General features: G+C 39.5%; 3 protein-coding genes across 4 annotated transcripts in view; 2 read left to right on the top strand and 1 right to left on the bottom strand.

The window, feature by feature from the left end:
* Positions 1-1,320: 1,320 nt before the first annotated feature.
* gorasp1a (golgi reassembly stacking protein 1a) lies at positions 1,321-6,388 on the top strand. The gene is made up of 9 exons (XM_056391671.1): positions 1,321-1,482; positions 2,347-2,427; positions 2,597-2,800; positions 2,925-3,011; positions 3,104-3,234; positions 3,540-3,672; positions 4,275-4,383; positions 4,483-4,626; positions 4,771-6,388. Exons 1-9 carry the CDS (start codon positions 1,420-1,422, stop codon positions 5,256-5,258), a joined length of 1,440 nt encoding a protein of 479 aa, XP_056247646.1. The 5' UTR covers positions 1,321-1,419; the 3' UTR covers positions 5,259-6,388.
* A 67-nt stretch (positions 6,389-6,455) lies between these two features.
* LOC130178987 (WD repeat-containing protein 48) lies at positions 6,456-13,806 on the bottom strand. Of its 2 annotated transcripts, none has more exons than XM_056391668.1 (18): positions 13,669-13,806; positions 12,880-13,020; positions 12,676-12,754; positions 12,350-12,562; positions 12,096-12,184; positions 11,485-11,586; positions 11,164-11,388; positions 10,636-10,710; positions 10,240-10,342; positions 10,053-10,150; positions 9,777-9,884; positions 9,547-9,643; positions 9,345-9,440; positions 9,158-9,263; positions 8,888-8,975; positions 8,465-8,541; positions 8,076-8,268; positions 6,456-7,976 (listed from the first exon to the last, which is right to left on the bottom strand). In XM_056391668.1, exons 1-18 carry the CDS (start codon positions 13,714-13,716, stop codon positions 7,881-7,883), a joined length of 2,034 nt encoding a protein of 677 aa, XP_056247643.1. In that variant the 5' UTR covers positions 13,717-13,806; the 3' UTR covers positions 6,456-7,880. The 2 variants fall into 2 exon arrangements, with proteins under 2 accessions (XP_056247643.1, XP_056247645.1); XM_056391670.1 differs by having other exon boundaries at positions 12,676-12,751.
* A 1,870-nt stretch (positions 13,807-15,676) lies between these two features.
* Positions 15,677-20,468, top strand: part of LOC130179280 (sodium channel protein type 4 subunit alpha B-like) — a 42,848-nt gene continuing 38,056 nt past the window's right edge. The window contains exon 1 of the mRNA XM_056392174.1: positions 15,677-15,946. The gene's annotated coding sequence lies outside the window, so the exon portion shown is untranslated. The remainder of the gene's footprint in view (positions 15,947-20,468) is intronic.

The following is a 20,468-nucleotide window of genomic DNA, read 5'->3' as shown; positions in this document are numbered from 1 at the left end:
TAGTATGGCATAAAATGTCAAAAAATATTACAGTGTTTTAAGGCATAAACAGTCATAAAAACATCATAGTATGATAAGGAATAAAACGACATAGTATAGTAAGGCATAAAAATTCCAAAAAATGTCATAGTATAGTATGGCATAAAAATGTCAAAAAGCATCATAGTATTGTATGGCATAAAATGTCAAAAAATATTACAGTGTTTTAAGGCATAAACAGTCATAAAAACATCATAATATGATAAGGAATAAAATGACATAGTATAGTAAGGCATAAAAATGCCAAAAAATGTCAGATGTCAGAATCGTAAACACACACATCCTGACTGAGCCTCCTCCATTCCTTTCTTTATAAAGTGCATGTACCTTCTTTGTCGGACATCTGTCTGCAATTGCACTCTGTTGTGACAGTACAATGATTGCAAAGTTCTTATTAAAATACACAGACAACTTGGTCATTGTGTCAACTCTTTATTTTCAGATTTCCACCACAATAGTAAGGCATAAGTAGTCATAGGTGTAAAAAGTCATAAAAATGACATAGTATCATAAGGCATAAAAAGTCATAAAAAAGTCATAATATAATAGGGCATGAAAACGACATTGTATAGACATCAAAATTCATAAAATCAACATAGTCTATTAAGGCATAAAAAGTCATGAAAACATCATAGTATATTAAGGCATAACAATGTCACATTGTAGTAAGGCATAAAAAGTTATCAAAACGTCATAAAGTTTATTAAGGCATAAAAATTCCTAGTATATTAAGGCATAAAAACAGCTTAGTATTGAAAGGTAGAAAAAAAACGCCTATAGTAAGGAATAAAAACGCTCTCGTATAGTAAGGCATAAAACGCCTTAGTATGGTAAGGCATAAAATTATCATATTATAGTGTATTTTCTAAGTGTAACTTTTCATGGATGCCGTATTATTGAAATTTAAAAAAAGTTCAAGATATTATTGTTAATTATTGCAAGAATACGACATTGTTTCATATTTCGTTGTATTTTATTTCTAATTTTTTTTTTTTAGGAACAAATACTACAACAAATACGTATTTTAAGTGACAGACTTCTTGACATTTCAGAATAGATATCAACTGTTGACACGGACTTCTTGGTTGTTACAAAATTAAGTGACTCAAAATAATGTTCAACATCAAATATAAACAACTTGAATGAGGGAATTCATTGAAGAAAGGTTCTAAAAATTAAATATTTATCATGATTATGGGTCACCACATGTGCTTATACTTGGTACGCGCTCTCTGCATACGAGCACGCGCGTATGCTCGATAGCAGCAGCGTTCGATTATTTTTGACTGCAAACAAGATGGCCGCGAAGTGTCATCCGTGATAATTCTCACCCTCTTCTTATTTTCTTATAATATTCATATTTTAAAGTTACTGAAGGAAATGGGGCTATCGCAGAGTTCAGAAGTGTCAGAAGGAGGGACGTATGGATACCATGTGCACGGCGTAAGATCTTAAATGATTCCGCTTCCTTTTTGAGTTTGGAGCAGCTCGTACAGCAGCTTATCATGAGACGTTACTGTACGCTAACAGATAGCTAGCTGCCGGAGACATACCGGTAAAACCTGACGTGGTGGTGCTGCTGCTTACCTGTGACTCCAAGTGGACACCATTATGCAACAGAAAATTCTACTGGGTTATTTTATGGTTTAAGAAATAAACTTGAATACCGTTTAACTTGTCTTAAAGAAAGTCTTCCTTCAGTCCCGATTCCGTTGATAGAGTCCGTTTTTGTTTTGATGAAAGACGTTAAATACAAGATGAGTGACTGTAGTTAAGGCTGTGGCGAATTAATTACAGAAGAGTAAATTTACTGGCCTCTAATTAATTGCCTTATTTCAACCTTTTCACGATGTATCAAGAAAAAATAGAACCATTGTACATTGACGTTTCTGTAGTCCTGAAATGATTAGTAGACTAACTGATAAATCGATCGATACATCGGGAGCGATCCTGCGAAATTGCCTAAAATTTCTTGGTTCTAGTTTCTCAAATGGGAATATTTTCCGCTTTTCTCTGTTTTATATTGTAAATTGAACGTTTTTAACCGCTGGTCCGTCAAAACAAGCAATGTGAAGTTCTTGGTCCCTGGGAAACTAAATGATTATTTGAATGTTTAACAAAATATATTCATACCTTAAATTATCCCTAGTTGCTTTTAGAGTGTAGTCGTGTACTAAGTTAAAGAGGCTCTAAAAATATACTTCCGGTTTACTGATTTTAATATTTTGAAAATGCATTTCCCAAATAATATTTAAATTGAATAATTTTTATGTAAAAATATGAAAACGCTTGTGTCTGTTTTGACAGGTGCAGCCAAATTCCCCTGCAGAACAGGCCGGACTGCAGCCCTTCTTTGACTTCATTCTGTCTTTGGACAATAAAAGACTTGTAAGTTTATTGATTATCAGATAATAAGCTCTGAAGCTGCTAGTCAATGAGCGCAAGATGGTCATGAATAAAAGGTGTACAGACATACAGGAACATTTAAAACAGAAGCTTATCTCCTGCTGTGTAATGACTAATTTGACTTTTGACCCCTGTCATTATTGTGCACCAGAATGAGGAAAATGAGCTGCTGAAGGAGCTCCTGAAGGCCAACATGGAGAGGGCAGTGAAAATGGAGGTTTACAGCACGAAAAGCACAAGGGTTCGTGAGCTGGAGGTGGTGCCAAGTAACATGTGGGGGGGACAGGGCCTGCTGGGTGCCAGTGTTCGCTTCTGCAGCTACCAAGGAGCCAGTGAGAACGTCTGGCACGTCCTGGTGAGCTGCTTCCTCCAGGAAAACCCACTGAACTGACTCTGACCTGAACCTCCTCACTCATGGACTCATTATACAGTAGCTTCATATTTTGTTTGCTCTAAAACTGAGGTTTCTTTTCCCCTAGGATGTGGAGGCGAGTTCACCTGCTGCACTGGCCGGACTTCAGCCACACAATGACTACATTGTTGGAGCAGATCAGGTGTTGCAAGATGTAAGGCTCATTTTAATATCATGCATCACTGTGTTAGGTTCTAATTACTTTCAGGGACGAGTTGTAGTTAATTCAGAGTTTCTGATTTACAGTCGGAAGACTTCTTCTCACTGGTCGAGGTCCATGAAGGGAAGCCGCTGAAGCTGCTGGTGTACAACACACAAACAGATGGCTGCAGGGAGGTGGTGGTGACACCGAATGGAGCGTGGGGAGGAGAGGGCAGGTATGCGACAAAAAATTCACCTTGAATAAATTCATCTTTTTGACTAAGGAGTGTTTTGACTGACTGAGATAACATTCACTACTTCCATTGTTTAGATGCTAAATAAAGAGAAGGGTGCAGTAAATTCGCCTCCTACTGTTTTCAGTTTATTTAAAGAAATCAGTCATTGTAAAGGTAAACAAAATCAGTTGGCCATTGATTTACATTAAGGTGGTTAAGGGTTATTTATACTGCATGATTTTATATGTGTTCACTCTTTAATAGTGATATTATAATATGAAATAATATAAAATGTCCCCTCCTAGTTTGGGCTGTGGCATTGGTTACGGCTACCTGCACCGAATCCCTGCAAATCCTAATATATCAACTCCAAAGCCTCCCACCCCTGTTCCTGAGGAGAAACCCTCTCCAACACTGCCAACACATGGATTCACAGAGGTAAATGTTGAATTAGTGCTGCAATTAATGATTACTTTTATTTGAATTATCTATTTTTTATTATTTAGTCAATAAACTGAGTAATTGTTTAGTCTAAAAAATGTCCCAAATCTTGAGAGTGGTTCGTTTTGATGAAAGAAAGTCTACATAGATATCGGGGCGGCCCGGTGGCTCACTGTGTAGAGGATGTGCCATGAAGGCTTGGTCCTGACCGCGCGGCCCAGATGGCTCTTTGCTGCATGTCATTTCCTCTCTCTCATTGTCACTATTGAAATAAAGGCAAAAAATGCCCAAAAAACAATTTTTAAAAAGAAATTCTAGATGACTAAATGACTTCACTAAATTAAATGAGTTACTAAAACGGTTTTCAATTAATACTGTCAAGCAACTAATTTATTATTTGGCTAATTGTCCAATTCATTTCCATTGTTTGTTTCAGTGCTGATACAACTCTTTGCAGATTCAATGGAATTAATTGAATTCAGAGATAAGACAACAATAGTCATTAATCTGTGTTTGTGTTTTTTTTAACGGCCATATTGATTTTATGATAATGTCCCATGAGATCAAACTCTTAGCGGCTGACCTCTGTTTGTTTCCAGGCGCCTCTAATGGCTCCTTCAAGCCAAACTGAAGCTGTACTGGACCTGGAGCAGGTCACCCTCCAGGAAGCTCCTCTACCTCCACCCATCCAGAGAGTCATGGACCCTGGTCAGTTGTTTAAAGACAATATCTCGCTGTCGTCTGACCGGTGTTGCCTGTGTGTCTATGAAAATCTTATCAGCAGCTGTCTTGTGTTTGTTTTTCCAGGTTTCTCAGACTCTGAAGTGGCAGTGATGAACCCTGATGCTGCAGATCTGGTGGACAGGCTGGATCTGTCCATGTCGTCCATCGACATGACCAACACTTCACTGGCTATGCACGAGGAGAAGGACGGTGAAATCTCTGGTGTTGGTGAGTTAACACAGCAGCAGTTCGTGCCATGTATAGATTTGAGAAAAGGAATTAAGTTGGAGGAGAAATTTATCGCGTATTAATGCAGTTTTATCAGCCACTTTTTATGTTAATCTCCACTATATTTGATCTCTGGTTGTACAGAGGAGCTGGAGGACAGTGTACTGCTCTCATCATCAGCTGATGACCAGACTGAGTCACAAGAGCTGAGCTCCCAGGTGGCCACGGACCTCGCCTCTGCTCTCGCTTCCACTGACATTTTGTCTGATTCAGGCTTCCCACCAGCTGAACCGTATCATCTGCCCACAGAGTCCACGGACCTACAAAGCTTTCTCATGGAGTCTAGCGAGAGCCCAAGTCCACCTATGGGTGATTCGTCTCTCCCTGTAGACTCCCCTGACCCTCCTGCTGAGCCCTCTGTCCCGGCCGAAGACCCTCGCTGCCCATCTCCTATCGATCTCCTCCGGGCCTCGGCTGCTGACGAGTCGACGGCAGACGACTCTCCCGCTCAGGCTGTCGAGGATCCAACAGGGTCAGAGGAGGAGTCTGCAGAGCCTCTGGATGTGGCTCCTGTGCAGCAGTGCAGCCATGAGCACGATGACGAGGAGCCAGAGGAACCACATCTGGATTAAGCTTGTGTCAGGCTGAACACAAAGTACAAAAACGCAAAGTTAGCTCGACGATCACTTTTTAAATGTTTTTTAAACATTTTTAAACACTTTAGAGGAAATACAGGACAGACCAAGGAAAAGCTGATAGTCTTAGTTACACTACAGAAACCAGCTGCAGCATTAACATATAAGTAGAAAATACTTTGAGGCACTGTAGGAATATCCTACATGTTTTATATGTGAGAATTTTAAGTTACAGCCAAAAAGGATGAAATGTTTCGACACATTTTTTTCCTTGTTTGGTCAAAATTAAGATTATACGGGTGACGAGACTTTATTTCTGGTACACTAATGTGACGACTACTTGAATACTTCCAAAGATAAACACTTAGTATATGGAAAAACACACGTCATGCATTTACTACAGCAAAGACCAGCTGCACCTCAACATCTGTAACACTATCAAAGTTTGTAAAGCTAAGGCATTTTAGAATTGTAACAGTCTGATGGTGCAGTTTTTTTTTTATCTGTTGAAGAAGCATCATCCACATGATTTCACAAGTAAGAGCTTTTAAGCTCAAGTATAAGAGGGACATTTACATTTATTGGGTTTTAAAATGTTTTGTTGTGGGATGAGGGAAATATTTGTCCACTTGCATTAAGTTAAATCAGTCACTACATGTTTTTACAGCACATCTGTCGTCAGTTTAATTTATTCCAGCCTGTGATCAATTTAAAAGCCATTTAAATCCCTGGTAAACTGGAATTATGTCCCCATGTTTCATTTTATATTATTTTCACCTTGTAATCTATGCAACCGTAGACGAGAACTGCTCGTGACCTTATGGGCAATGCATTTGTAATGTTAATCCAATAGATGACAAGCCTTTTCATATATGTAATACGTCTGGTAAAAGTAATACTGCTGATTCATAGTTTTGTTTTTCTAGGGGGCTACTTAATGTTTTTCACTGTCAACGTAGGTGTTAGTGTGTAAAATAATGAAAAGTATTTTTGCAGATATTTTATCAATGAATCGTATGTTTTATTAGGAATGAGTGCAGAGTCTTTTGATGAATGTGAAATGGGTGAATCTTTGATGGTTAAACAATCGTATCACTTGACTTAAAAAAGAAAAAAAAAAAAGAAAATTGTCCCTTGTTTTGTCTTATTTCACACATTACAACTCAAGAAACATCCATCTATAATTCCCATAAATCTCAGTGTTAAACCATTCCAATTTATTTCTCTGAATGCCTAAAATATACATATTTCACAAATTATTACAACAGGGATATTGCAGTGTTATGGCCTGATTACTGTACCCAATCTGTTTTTGGCCAATTACAGCTCGCTTGATGCGTTCCCACTGCAGCGTTACACACACTCCTCATGGCAAAAATGAACTCCAGAACATTTACTATGAAAGGATTCGTTGTTCTGCTTGGTGACACACTAAGAGAGAAAATGGGTATTAGTGTTTATTTCACTTTGGTGAATTTCCCACAGTGGTTGAATGTTCATATATTCTCTTGGATGAGATTCCCCTTCAAGTTATATTTATGTTTCATTGAAGTCCTATTGAATCTAAACGAAATATACATTAGGAACAGCCCTCACTGTCAGCAAAGTCACTGCTCATGAGCCAAGCACAGAGCAAGTAAGCACGAGTTATTGTTAAAGATATATACCTTATATATAATTTCCCCAATGACTTGGACGACTACTGACATTCTTCAGAGTAAACTGCAATCTCTGGGTTGTAGTGAATACAACAAATGCAATTTTTAAACACCCAAGTCAAATTACCTTCATGACCACGAATGTGCTCTAGGGATTTGGAAAAATAACTGTTGGTTTTTAAGTAAACTGTACAACAACAAAATAAAACTGCTGCAAAACCAAAACAATAATAAATCAATCAAAAATGTTGTACATATATTTACAAAAAAAAAAAAAGAAAAGAACATTCAGTCCATTGAGAACAGCACAGCTAAACAAAGGAGACAAGGACAAGCGCTTCTGTCAATGAAGTTCAATGATTAGACGTCTAAGCCAAGGTTAAGTTCAGGTTAAGATGGACGACGTTGACAACAGAACAGGTTAGGATCGCTTTGAGGAACTGTGATGCTACACAGAGACCAACCGTACTCCTAAACTGCTGAGACGGGTTCGAGTGTTTGTAGAACAAGGACAGTTTCTGGAATGTACTAGAACAGTCTACTACATCCATGTGTATATATATATACATACACACTCGCACACACTCAGACACAAGCATGGTCGCTTCAAAATAAAATGCCAGTCAGGAGGAAAGAAAAAAACATAGCAGTCAAAGATGTAGAAAAAAAAAAAAAAAAAAAACAAAATCGGTGTGTGCTGGAGAAAATGTTGGAGTCCATTCTTCAAACTGTAAAAAAAGAAACAATATGGACCATTTATCTCCCAGGTGTCTGTTGACTGCTCCGGCCTGTACTGGTCAGTTCCCTATGATACACCACGAGCCACGTCCTCACAAATTTTTACTGGATTCTCATTGATACTGCGACTCTTGACCACACAATGGGGTTTAGGGTACTACATGTCAGAGGTGGGTGGTGATTGGCAAATGACAAAGAGTTCTTGTTTTAAAAATCATGACTTTCACGTGGACTTCTGCCTATAGTGAAGCGTCAAGTCCCCTCCGCTCTTCCAGATAAAATGTTTAACTGTTCGCAGGTCCATGTTGGGATCCAGAACCTGGTTCAGAGATAAAAAAAAAATACATTAAAGGTTAATAAAACGAACTATAGTTGAGGGTGTACTCGTGTCCAGATGTATTGGAAAGACTGCGCTCACCTGGTCTTGACACATTAGCTCAATCTTCTCCTCGGCTAGCATGGCCATGTCCTCCTCCTTCTCCTGCTCCCCGGGTTTATCGTTGGCCGTGGAGCTGGTGGTCTGCGACTCGTTGTCCAGGTTGATGATCTTCTCGTAAACGTGCTCCATCACCTTCCTCACCTGGAGCATGTCACTGGCTGAGAGACGGTCCCTGCAGAACGCACAGCAGGTAAAACAAAAAATCAGCTCTCAGCAGGGGGGCTGTAACTCACTGAAGACCTGCAGCATCCATGTCTGTGTAGATGAGCTGACTTTCTGCTCAGTGTTTTACATATTAACAAGGGAAATACATGTTTTTTGTTTTATTTTAACAAATCCCACAAGAAAAATTTAGGAAAAAAACTCACTTCTTTAGAGTTTTTGCACCAGAGGAGGAATGGGGCTGGAGGTAGAATGGGATTTTGTTGAACTTGGGCATATTTTTCTGCAAAAGAAGAAGAAGGATAACACAGTATGGTTATTAAAACATGGCAGGAATACATGAAGGGTCATAGAAAACAGGAGAAAACTGTGAAAACAGCTGCCCTTCACGTCTACATTTCAGATTCTCAATCTTGAAACTAGTAAACTACTCAACACCATTATGTGTTTCCCTCAAGACATAAAGCTGAACTATCTGAACTGAAGACACAGTCACTTTCTAAATCTCAAAACTAAACTCACAATTCTTCTTGCATGTTTCTACATAACACAGAGAACCGCCCCACACAAAACACCTGCTCCGTTACTCTGAAGACAGTTTCTGTAAGAAGACAGACCATCATACTCACATCTACAGTTATATCAATAACCCACTGTGGAACCGTCTCATTCAGCAGCATGGATTCAGTCTCTCCGCCTGAATCTCTACATAGCAACCTGAAGCGCATAACACAAGACATCAAACGCAATTAGGAGCTGCAGTAAGTCAACCATCAACATTTGTATATGACATGACAAATCAATAGAACAAATAAAGAGTGATGAGACAAGATTACATAACAAAGCCCATGGCAGAGCTCTCAATTTGCATCAATTTAATTTGCTAGAGAAATAAATACCTAAATAGAGTTCTGCCTCCTGCTTCCCCAAAGATGACTGGCGTGTGTGGTGGCACCTGGAAATATCCATTTCCCTTCTGGACCCTGTTCTCCTGCTCTCCGTTCACTGTGGACACAAGAACGCAATCCTGCTGTAAGAAAGGCTGAAAGACGCCTCGGACAACCAGCGATCAGACGGTCTCCTTACCGTGGTTCACCTCGTTCTCTTCCTCATCCATGGGGTTGATGCGAGTTCTGGGCCAGAACTCCAGCAGAGCCTGCAGCAGCAATCCGCCCAGGTTCACTGCAAAGACCAAAGGTCAAAGTCATGCAATATTAAGTTACAGACTCAGCTCTGCATTATTTAATATGTAATTGTATATAAAATATGAATAGGTGAGATATCTTACACTTTGGGTCGGATCCATCAGAGCTCGAAAACCCTGCGTCCTTTGCGGACACCCAGGCGGCGAAGCAGTCGCTCTCATCCAGTGTGATAGTGAGCATCTATTCACCAAACAAAAGGAGAAGTATAACACAACTATAAGACGACTAAACCAGGCTTGGAGAGGGGTTCTGAGAAAAAGTCACAACTGCTAGACGGATTAAAACTTCTGGTATTACCGGGTTTGGTACTCACCCCAGTTTTCAGATCAACAGAGAACCAATTTGGCACATAGACCATCTTGAAGCGCTTTTTGATCTCTTCATCAAACTCCACTTTCCCCAAGTCTTCACCCTTGCAAGCCTAAAGGTAAAAAAATAATTAAAACCACAGATATCATCAGGAGTGTTTACACAAGGCTCATTAGGGTAATTAACCACAACCGTCCAAGTCCGAGCAGCCTGTGATTTGTTCAAACATAATTCAACAGACACACTCTGAAATAACAACTTAACTATGGGATAGATTTACCTTTAGGACATCCCAGAAAGCCACGTTGTTGTTGGTATCTTTGGTGAGTATGTGTCTCTTGTCATTCAGAATGTGGCACTGGATAATACTGGCACCTCCTGCAAACACAACAGAGAGCTTTATTGAAAAAAAGAGACACCAGAATGAATGACTTGGAGAGCGCTGTAAAAACAAAGCACAAGTTTACCTTTGATGACTTGCTCTGGCTGAGTACACAGTGGTGTCAGAGGGGTGGTGCAGTCGTTGTCGTACTCCCCTGATGATCTGAAGTTGTGCATTCCCTTTAGAGACTGCACAAAATATACACGATATAATCATTAGAGATTGTCCTGGATTTTAATAATCACTTCCTCACTTCTCCTTGCAGCAACAGCTGTGATTAATGTAATGCAATTATCTTTAGTATTATCTTGTATCAACCACTACATCACAAAGCCTGTTTTTAAATTTCTACAGACATTAGAGGAGGGATTCAACCAAAGAGGATCAGGCGTTGCCACATGCACAAGTCTGTATCTGCACTGAATTTCAGTCATTACGGTGACAGTCGCCCAGTGATCTCAGAGGTGTCACGCATGCTTACCCATTTATTAACGGATGACTTGGTGGTGGAGACCCAGATTGCTGGAGGTGGGTCAGCAGATCTGTCCAGTTCCATCTGAGCAAAAGAGAAAGACGGCAAAAAGGGTTGAATGACTCCAAATGGAAACTTCGAGCACAAGAATGACCGAGGACAATAACAGGGTTATTATTTTGATTTCATTAAAATCAGTGCTGTCATTATCCCCAAAGCAGAGATAAGACAAGCTTCAAAGAAAAAACAAACACAAACAACTCATGCATGTGACATTAATGTCTGCACACTGACAAGCCATTGAGGGTTTTTTTCCAAGTTAAGGCCGAGAGCAAGTAACATGTATCGCACTATGCGTGAAATAGAAACTCAAAACTCAGGTAAAATGAATAAAGGATTAAACACAAACATGACTCAGTATTTACATGTACTCTACAGACACCAGCTGAAGGCAGTGTCAAGCATACAAACCTGTACTGCTTGTGAGTAAACATTTTAAATTAAAAGTTATGAAAAATCCCAGAAGTAATTTCTTACTTTGAGCACCGGGGCCTTTTCCTCACAGATGAGCACACGGATGTCTGGGTTACGCAGGTCAGTGCAGTAGATCTTTTTGTCCCTGCCCCCAGAGTAGACATGTGTGAAGGCCTCATTGACCTGCAGGGCCCACACACCTTCATCATGCACCCGGTAGGTGGCAATACACCTCTGCTGTCCGAGCGACCACAGGCGAATAGTCCCGTCTGAACTGCCCGACAGGCACTGTGGGGGGGGGGGGGCAGAAAGACACAGATTAAAATCCAGAAAGTTCTGTTAAACGGCCGCCAACTACTGTTAATGTCAAACATCTTGAGTCACCTGAGTGCCGTCGCGATTCAACAGCAACGACTTGACGTTGTCTGTGTGACCTTTCAGCTTCATCAGTTTAGCACATGTTCGAGGATCCCACACTCTCAGAACCTGAAGAGAAGAAAAGAAAGAAAGCGTAGGAAGAAAGAGAAGGAGAGGACGGGCACATGATCACTGTCAAATACACAAAGTAAAGTTTCATTTCCTGTGCCACAGTTTGCATCATTTTTTAAATAACACCATTAATGATGTGTGGTAGCCAACAGGAAACAACTTTCCAACATCGTGGACACACTTTGTTACATACGTCAGTTTTTTATGCCGATGAATTTCAAAGAGCTCCGTGACACCCAAACTGTTTTCCACTAGCAGTGACCTGTACCCTTTCTGATGCACACATACAACCCCTAAAGATGTTTGAATCAAACTAAGATGTTAACACGCAACAGTGGTTCAAGAGTAATTTACTTCTGATCTGTGAGTTTTTGCCTTCAGCAAACTAAAACTGGATAAAACAACATTGGTTGAGACGTTAACATGACATGTGAAATAATCTGAGTGTTGCATTAATCAGGTTTAATTGCACCATCAATGTGTAAATCACTGACGGGAATCCAGACCTTTTCTGTGGATCCAGATACAATGACTGTGCCCATCTGGTTCATAGCCAGACTGTAGATAGAGTCCTTGTTCCCACTCAGTGAAGAGGCTGTTGCAGACAAAACAAAATAAGTCCACAGGTATAGAATTTCTTCCACTGAAAAAATATAAGCTATTACAGAAAACTAGTTCATATCAAATGCACAACAATTACAAGTACGGTATGTGGGTCAGAAATGGGCACAGCTGTCTCACAGAAACAAACACTACTTACTGGTAACAGTGTTGTTGGAAGCAGTGAGTGCCGTTAGTGTGTTCACGTCCCAAAGAAAGATCTGCCGGTCCAGACCTGCCGATGCCACCAGCTCCTTGTCCTTAGCGTAGGCCAGAGCTTTCACGTAGTCCTTGTGTGTTCGTAACGTCGACATACAGAACCCTTTGTGTGCGTTCCATACTTTCACTGTCGTATCCGATGAGGCAGATATCACTGAAAATGGAAGAAATTCATGAGAACAGCAGAATGTAAGATACAATGCCGGAAACTGAACTGCACAAAGCCTGAATATTAAATAAAGTACAGCTGTAAGTAATCAGACTCACATGTTTTTCCATTGCAACAGAGAACTATGTCATTAACCCAGTCTGTATGATGCTCCATCGAGGCAATGTACGGGTCCTGCTACAATGGAAGAGGAACATTTTTTGACAATCCCACGTTAGAATAAGATCACGTGATAACACAGATGGCTAATCGTAACATGAATCTTTCATTTCAATATAGCTCGGGAGAAAGATAAGTTTTACCTTATGCTGGTAGACACTCCATATCCGGATGATAGAGTCCCTCCCAGCAGTGAAGAGCCGGTTCAGAGCAGGGTCTAGCTGGAGCGCATTCACCCCATTTCGATTATACTTCTCCACCTCATCTCTAATGACATAGGACACCTGAAATACAAGGAAGGGAGTGATCACACCTACTTCCTTGTACACATTTCGAAGCCGCAACACGCTAAGTTTCATGCACTTGCAGAGCTAGCTAATGAAACGTGTAGCCGAGTTAAATGACATATATATCACAAATGAATTCGCCATAAAATCATTTTAGTAATGGACGAATTGATTATTTATCACGTTCTTTGATTTGATAACAATGAATAATGGCAGGGTGCACGACAAAAATCACCGGGATACGTACGTATTCCCAGCAATTAGACCGAGCCCAGATACAGTGTAGCTGTAGCTACCGATAACGCTGCAACAGCACAAAAATGCTAGTAAGACCGCACATTAACCGTTGGTTCTGACCGACGAGCTTGGTTGTTATTTTATTACGTATTTTACACGAACTAGTGTGAGAATTGTTTACTATAGCATGTAGTCATTTCGACGCTGGTGTTAGCAAGAGACGCTAACAACTAACGTAAGCCAAGCTAGCTAGGTTAGCCGGCTTGAGTCATGACTCGTAACAGCAACGCTATCTTTTTCAGGCGGTTTTCGGTGTCCGTAAAGTGTTCGCGAATCACCGTTTTAAGCCGAAGACCTTCGTGCAGCCGTTGCCAAACACTTAGCAGCAATGCAACTCTGATAATTTACCTGTACTTTTCTCCGCCCAGCAGCATTTTGCCTGTGATGCGTGGCCATCTTGCATGTTGACAGTCAATTCATGTGATGCTACATCCGGGAAGGAAAGAAAACATATGCACCTGAGCTTTATGGGTAATGTGGTTTTGCACTGTCCTCCACTTTCACCGCAGGAAGGGCTTTTTCCCTGAGGATTTGTTCATTTTCCAGGTATCCTATTTAAACATTGACAGGTCCCCGGGGAACCTGAGAAATGTCTAAAATGTTTGTGAGAAGGCATTTTAACATAATCCTTTAAATTGGCACAGGGGCAGAATTTGCCATTAGGCAATGTGTGCAAGTGGGCCCCTATAAGGTTTACTATGATGTTCAACCATAAAATCAAATAACAGCCCCAATTTAAGTCAATATTCAGGGGACATACTCCCTCGGTAATTTTTTTTATTTACTGTATCAAGCCATTTGGGAAAAACATGATAGTTGCCAATAAAAAAATCATCCTGAGCCTGCATCATATTTTGAATCTAATTGTTCTCTGTCTCCATCGTTCTGAAACCACAGCACAACTGATTTTGACAATGGCTAATTTTCACTACTGTCACATAAAAAGAGTCAAAAATTGTCTGATGTTACTATTTTGAATTTACATGACATAGGTGGGGAATAAATTTGGCATAAACAGGCTATTTCTCCAGTACAGTACTAATAGAGCTCCAATTATTTGCCGGTCCAGTCAGAGACACTGAGAGGAAATGACACCAAGTTGAAGTTATAAATATAAATAATGTTATTATAAACTTCATATAAGATTCAGAACCGCCCCCCTCGCTCCGCCTATACTCACAGGTAAGCAATCCTTAAATAGAATGGCTTGGAAATATATTCTCAGTCTTCTTTTCCTCTTTTACACAATAGTTAATTAGCCACATGGATGTGCAATACAAATGTTGACCCACCTTGATAAATAATCTTATCAGAATAGACACATTTGCAAGATATTGTAACAAGGACCAGCCAGGGTTTTAGAAATACTGAGGTCATGAGTCAAAATCAAGCATTTCATTTGATTTCCCATCAAGCCTTTGCTGTTTTAAAGCCCTCCTTCTGCTGTTGGTGGTTGGTAAAAATCAGGGCATGACTTCAGTGTTCTCAGTGATAGCCAGGTCCCTAATGGTGACTTGGGTATTTCGCAACTTTGTCATAAAACCACAATGACCTAGACCTGAACTACATAGATAGATACTCTGTTATTGGCCACTGGAGGGCGCAGTGTAACACTGTAAACACTGCAGGCAAATGCTACACAGCTAAGTAATCTAAAACCTCCTCACTGGAAGCCCATTGGAAACACACAAAATGAAAATGCTGACAGCTTGTGTTAAATCGTGGCCGTTTCAAGGTTCATTCAAGTGCAACAGGGTTTGATTTCCAGATCACACAGCAGGTGATTTCATTGATTAATGTGCTTGACAGTGAAATAAACTGATGGTCAGCACATGCTCGCCTGTCTCTGAACTGCAATATTTAGTTAAATGTGTAAATTCCACATTAATCTTGTGATAAAAACAAACTTTAAAGGAATTTGCAGACCCCCACCATCTCCTCACAAACTCATACAAAGCTGATATTAAGTTACATAATGTTACCACATTCAGTTTAGATAAATTAAAGCAGCCTATGTCTTTACCGCACAGTGTACTCTGTAAATAAGGTTGACATTTCCCCTCCACTGTGTCCCATTTACTGATTTTTTTTTCCTACTTGGTGATGTGGGAAAACCGCCAGCTCTCTCACTACATCCCTGTGTCATATTTGAGTGTGACATGGTGCGCCTATAGGAGCGGTAATCCTCTGTGGTCCAGCAGCATCCTCCCTCCCTCCCTCCCTCCCTCCCTCCCTCCTGTTCTCTTGCTCAAGGGCAAACCGAGGTGCTTCTCTCCCGCCGCCGCGCAGCATCCGCCCCACACTCTGCGGCTCGGGACCTCTCCTCTGTGGGATGAATACGACAGAGCCACTCGAGTGGAATGGAAGCGGACAACTTGTGCGTCCCCCCACCCCCCGCGGCCGGTTTCAAAATGTCCAACAGAAGGTGATTAGACCTGTGGTGTTTGTGTAGAAGTCAGTTGAGTGAGTTTCCTGCCCTGTTCACTGGAGTTTTTGATCCACGATGAAGCGGAATAAGCCTTGAATTGAAGACATGGATTTTGCTCGGAGGGTTTGGCAGCTCCTTCTTCTGAAAACCGAAGAACTTAACTCTGGAAACTATGCTGTAAATCTCAGAGTTTCATATGTAAGTATCCCCTGTGAGGAGCTTTAGATTCTGGCATTAATATTTAGCATACAGGAAGTGTGTTGCTACACACACACTCAAGTAAACAACTTCTCAAAGACTAAATGCTTGGCACTATTTCTTAACTGTTTGGTCTGCTGCTTTTCTTTGTTTTCACCTTGATGATGATGAGTTAATGGAGAACTTCTTCATACAATAAAAACATATCAAAACAAATCATAATTTAAAAAAAAAAGTCCTGCTTTTAGGCTTAAGATATAATTTAAAACAACACTAACATGGCTTATGTTATACAGTATAATCCTAAAAAAGACTAAATACCAGGAAGTGCATAATGCAAAAATATCCATTTAATGTTTTATGTTGGAGTCTTAAGCATTAAAGGCTTACCCTTACTTTAGCAACTCACTTTCATGAGCTTTCCCTGTGGCAAAATCTGTTACGAATACCACACAGGGACCACGAGCATTTCTAGTGCAAAAATTTACTGTTCCACTACTTCCATAAATCATTGAAATGAAATGGGTAACACTTTACATAATGATATGTGAGGAAGTGGTTATCATACATTTTCCTTATTTGGAAACATCCTAAAACCAGAATGCGACACTTAAAGTTGTGATCATCCTGGTGTCTAACGTAATTTAAATGTATTAGTTTTAAGATTCGAGTGTTTTCGAAGAGAGAATCTGAGAGTCTGAGACAGCAGAGCTCAGAAAAATCATTTCACTCTAGTCGCATTAATATTTTCAACCACTGTCTCATTTCGTAGGTCTATACCTTCCACATCCTACAGTACGTATTTAAGCTAAATGCTGCAATTACATTGAAAGGTTTTTTTTTTTTGCAAAAGAAGTAGGTCATCAGTTCAGTCTGTGCCCCTAGGACCACAGCGTAAAGAGGGCGGCTGACACGAAACATTAGGAACACGCAGTATGTACACTTTGACCTCCAGCCTGTGGTGGAAGTTCATACTTTGTGACGTTTGTGGTTGTGGCCCAAGCCCGTCTTGTTTAATCCGCTTGTTAAATTCAGTATTCGAAGATGATATTAAATTCCTGATGTGTTACCATGGACGCTGTACTGTATATGGCAAGTCTTGATCCGCGTAAGAAAGGAAACAAAAACCATCAACAGGTATATGATATAATCAGAAATGAACATTTAAAATGAAAAGAGCAACATGTGAGCACATAAAAAAAGTAGTCCTAGATGACACCACCAATTTCAGATTATATAATAAATCTGTACGAGTGAACAAACACTGAAATGCTTGTTGTGTTATCATATCCTGAAATAACCCTCACCAGGATCTAACCTCATAAATCCAGAGAAGCACAAAAGCCTAATGTTTGAGTAAAAGTAACACAAAAGCACATCATTCAAGACACCACTATTACTCCAGAAACCTTTTTACATAATTGTTTGTTTGCATGAATATCCTTTGGTATATTTAGTCAAAGTTTTAGAAATAGTACATGTTACATAATGCCCATGATGACGAGGTGAACACACTTGTCCTATTTTAAGGACACAATCTGTAAAATTTAATCCAGGACATTCACAGCAAACATGGAATATATGTATTTCTGGCTTTTTAAATATTAAGAAAAAAATATTTGGCCAAAACTCAGATAAAAAAAAATAATTTGTGAATGTGTAACTAGATAAAAATTTCTTTAATGATAATCAGGTGACAAAGTAACAGAAGTTAAATAACTTAAACTCAGGACAAAAAGTGAGGATGACATCAGACCATATGTCAAAGAAGGGTCAGCTGATCTGGTCCACATGCTGTAGAAAGTCCCTCTCGTGTGTCTGATAATAACAATAATTGTTTCCTGTTGAAAAAGTCCTTGGAACATACGTTGACACGGCGAATTAGTCCAGTTAATAGAAATATAGAAAAACATCAACCATCTGGCTGCAGAGACGTGACACGGCTAAAAACAAACAGGGGAGTATGTGATAGAAGATGTAGCAGCTTATTCTTGTAGACAGTCAATCATCGTGAAATGAAAGAGGAATGCCTGTTATTTAGTTTGGTGCATATTGTTTTCACACTATAATGCAGGTCATCGTACACAAAGTTAATCTGATCAGTAACGTCCTGCGTCACATTTATGAATTTCATCTTTTCTGTCAGTGAAGTCTCGATAACAAATCTTGCTCTACGGAGATATAACAGCACAAAAAGTGTCATTTCTGACAGATACAGTGTTTGTGCAGCCAATTGCAATAAAAATGAAGAGAGATTCGTCAAATTTAAGACTTTTCTGAGACTCTGACAGGGACATATGACATCAGTTTCCTATTGCACTGATACCATTCATGACGCACTACAGCTCTTACCCAGAGGCCCGATACTCCTGAGGGATACAAGGAACTTCACATGGGCTTTTATTTCCAAAAACATAATTTCTCCTTCAGCACGCTGGATTGATTGAATTATCTTAAATGTTATTGAAACTTAGTCTCGTTTAAAGCTGCTGTTGGTTGTAGAGAGAGATCCTGTTATTGTCTTTTATTTTATTTACTTATTTCCATTCACTAAAGCTTAGTCTTTCACTGTATATCAGATGTCTCACTGTGTTCAAAGGAAATTAGTCCTCTTTACCTAAAGTTACCACTGAGTCTTGTGATTTATGTTTTCAATATTTTAAGGGTTAGAAACTACCAGTGACTCCAGCAGGAGCTATTAGAAGTTACCTTTGATTATCATCTGTTACAATCTGCTTGGACCAAACATCAATAACAAAAACCAGAGAGGTGGCAGATGCTCTTCACATGAAATATACATGTGGGAGTTTCATTTATGTACCGATGCAGCTCTAAGTCTATCGCTTGTTGTATTGGTTTAAATATTATTTACTGGCTCATAGCCTAATCAGTATTATCGTTAAATACTTTCTCATGCAATTTTACTGTCTCTTTTTTCATATAATCATTTTAAAGTTTGAAACAGCTGCTTTCAAAATGAGATGGTGGAGGCAGAGCAGCTGGTGGGTCAGTGCCTTGCTCATGGACACATTGGTGGTAGCTGATGAGTCTGACTCTCAACACAATGTGTTTTTAATTATTTTCCAGTTTTCATTTATGAGAATTTAACACAGAAGTATTGCAGAACACAGGTTAGGTTGAGTGTGTGAGTTTGTGCGTGCATGTCCACGGTGCTGCTCTACTTTCCATCTAATTATCATAATTATTTGCACTGATGATGACGATATCACATCTGGCTGTTACGGGAATTAAATTTCATTCAACTAAAATATTTTTTTCCTCCTGTTCTGTTTAATTCTTTACCACCATTTCCTCCCTAAAGCGACCTCGCGTGCAAATTGAAACCGTGCCGCCTGGTAGATGTATGCAGTTTGAGTGTGTACAGGTCAAAGGTCACTGTCAAGTCTCTTTACTGTTCTGCACCGTTACCTTTTATAAAAGAAACACTGTGACTGCTTATGAAGGATTCGTCACATCCTGTCGCATCGTGACAGAAATATCGCTGCTTTGAACCTGTTTATCTGCTTTGTGACGTTGCAAATGGACCTTAACCTATTTATTTTGACAGCAAATGGGAAAGCACTGGATTCAGTATATGAGACGAGCTGATCTGAGATCAACCTGGGCCAAATAAGCAGATCAAGTGAAAGCAAATAACTAGCGTCTGGCTGGACGTGTGAAGGGATCAATGCATTTCAGGACAGGAGGAGATGAAAAACTCACAGAGCTTAGTCAATATGAAAAGGATACAATGGTATTTCTCTGTCAAAAGGGGAACATAGAGATGTAATCCTCTCTTTGGAAAGCTCTTTCAGTTATTAAAATATCAGACTCTGTCACTGGCTAAAATAAGGGAGTGAATATTTGGTAGTGGACAGACCTTTGGTATTGTCTTTATTTAGATAGTGGCTGTGATCTCAGATCAGATTACCTGCAAACTGTCTTTATGTTTTGTTGTAGTCCACATAAGCAGAGTTCGCCAGTAAGAACAAAACAAATGTGCTTCTTTTAGTTTAGTTTTAGTCTTGAGACGTTCACTGGGAGCTTCTGTGTAACTTGTGTAAGTGTAAGTTTTTAAAGGTGGCAAAATTACTTGATATATGGCAACAATAAAATATTTGTGAAACAGAAGTTTATTGGATCATAAATATCACTTCATTGACACCAGACCTTTAAACCTGCCCTGTAGGAGTTCAACATCTTAATTCCCTCCAGTCAACTTCTAAAGATTTGATATTTAACCTTTTGCACTCTTTGACATATTTTCACATTCACATATTTTTCTATTTATGTTTTTTTTTTATCATATAAAATCAGCTGGGGAGTAGAAGTTAAACTTTTATTTATCTATGTCCTTTATTTTACCAGGAAATCCCATCAAGATAAAAACTCTCTCTTTAACACCTGAGACCTGAGATAGTAACCAACTCACAACATATTAAAATACAGCATAAAAATGATAGAATACCACATATACCACATGACAGCGATTTGAACCCTTAAAACTTTCAATGGTTATAAA

This window comes from Seriola aureovittata, chromosome 12 (assembly GCF_021018895.1).
Source record: "Seriola aureovittata isolate HTS-2021-v1 ecotype China chromosome 12, ASM2101889v1, whole genome shotgun sequence".
NCBI classification, from domain to species: Eukaryota; Metazoa; Chordata; class Actinopteri; order Carangiformes; family Carangidae; genus Seriola; species Seriola aureovittata.
This window is presented reverse-complemented; position numbering and strand designations above follow the sequence as displayed.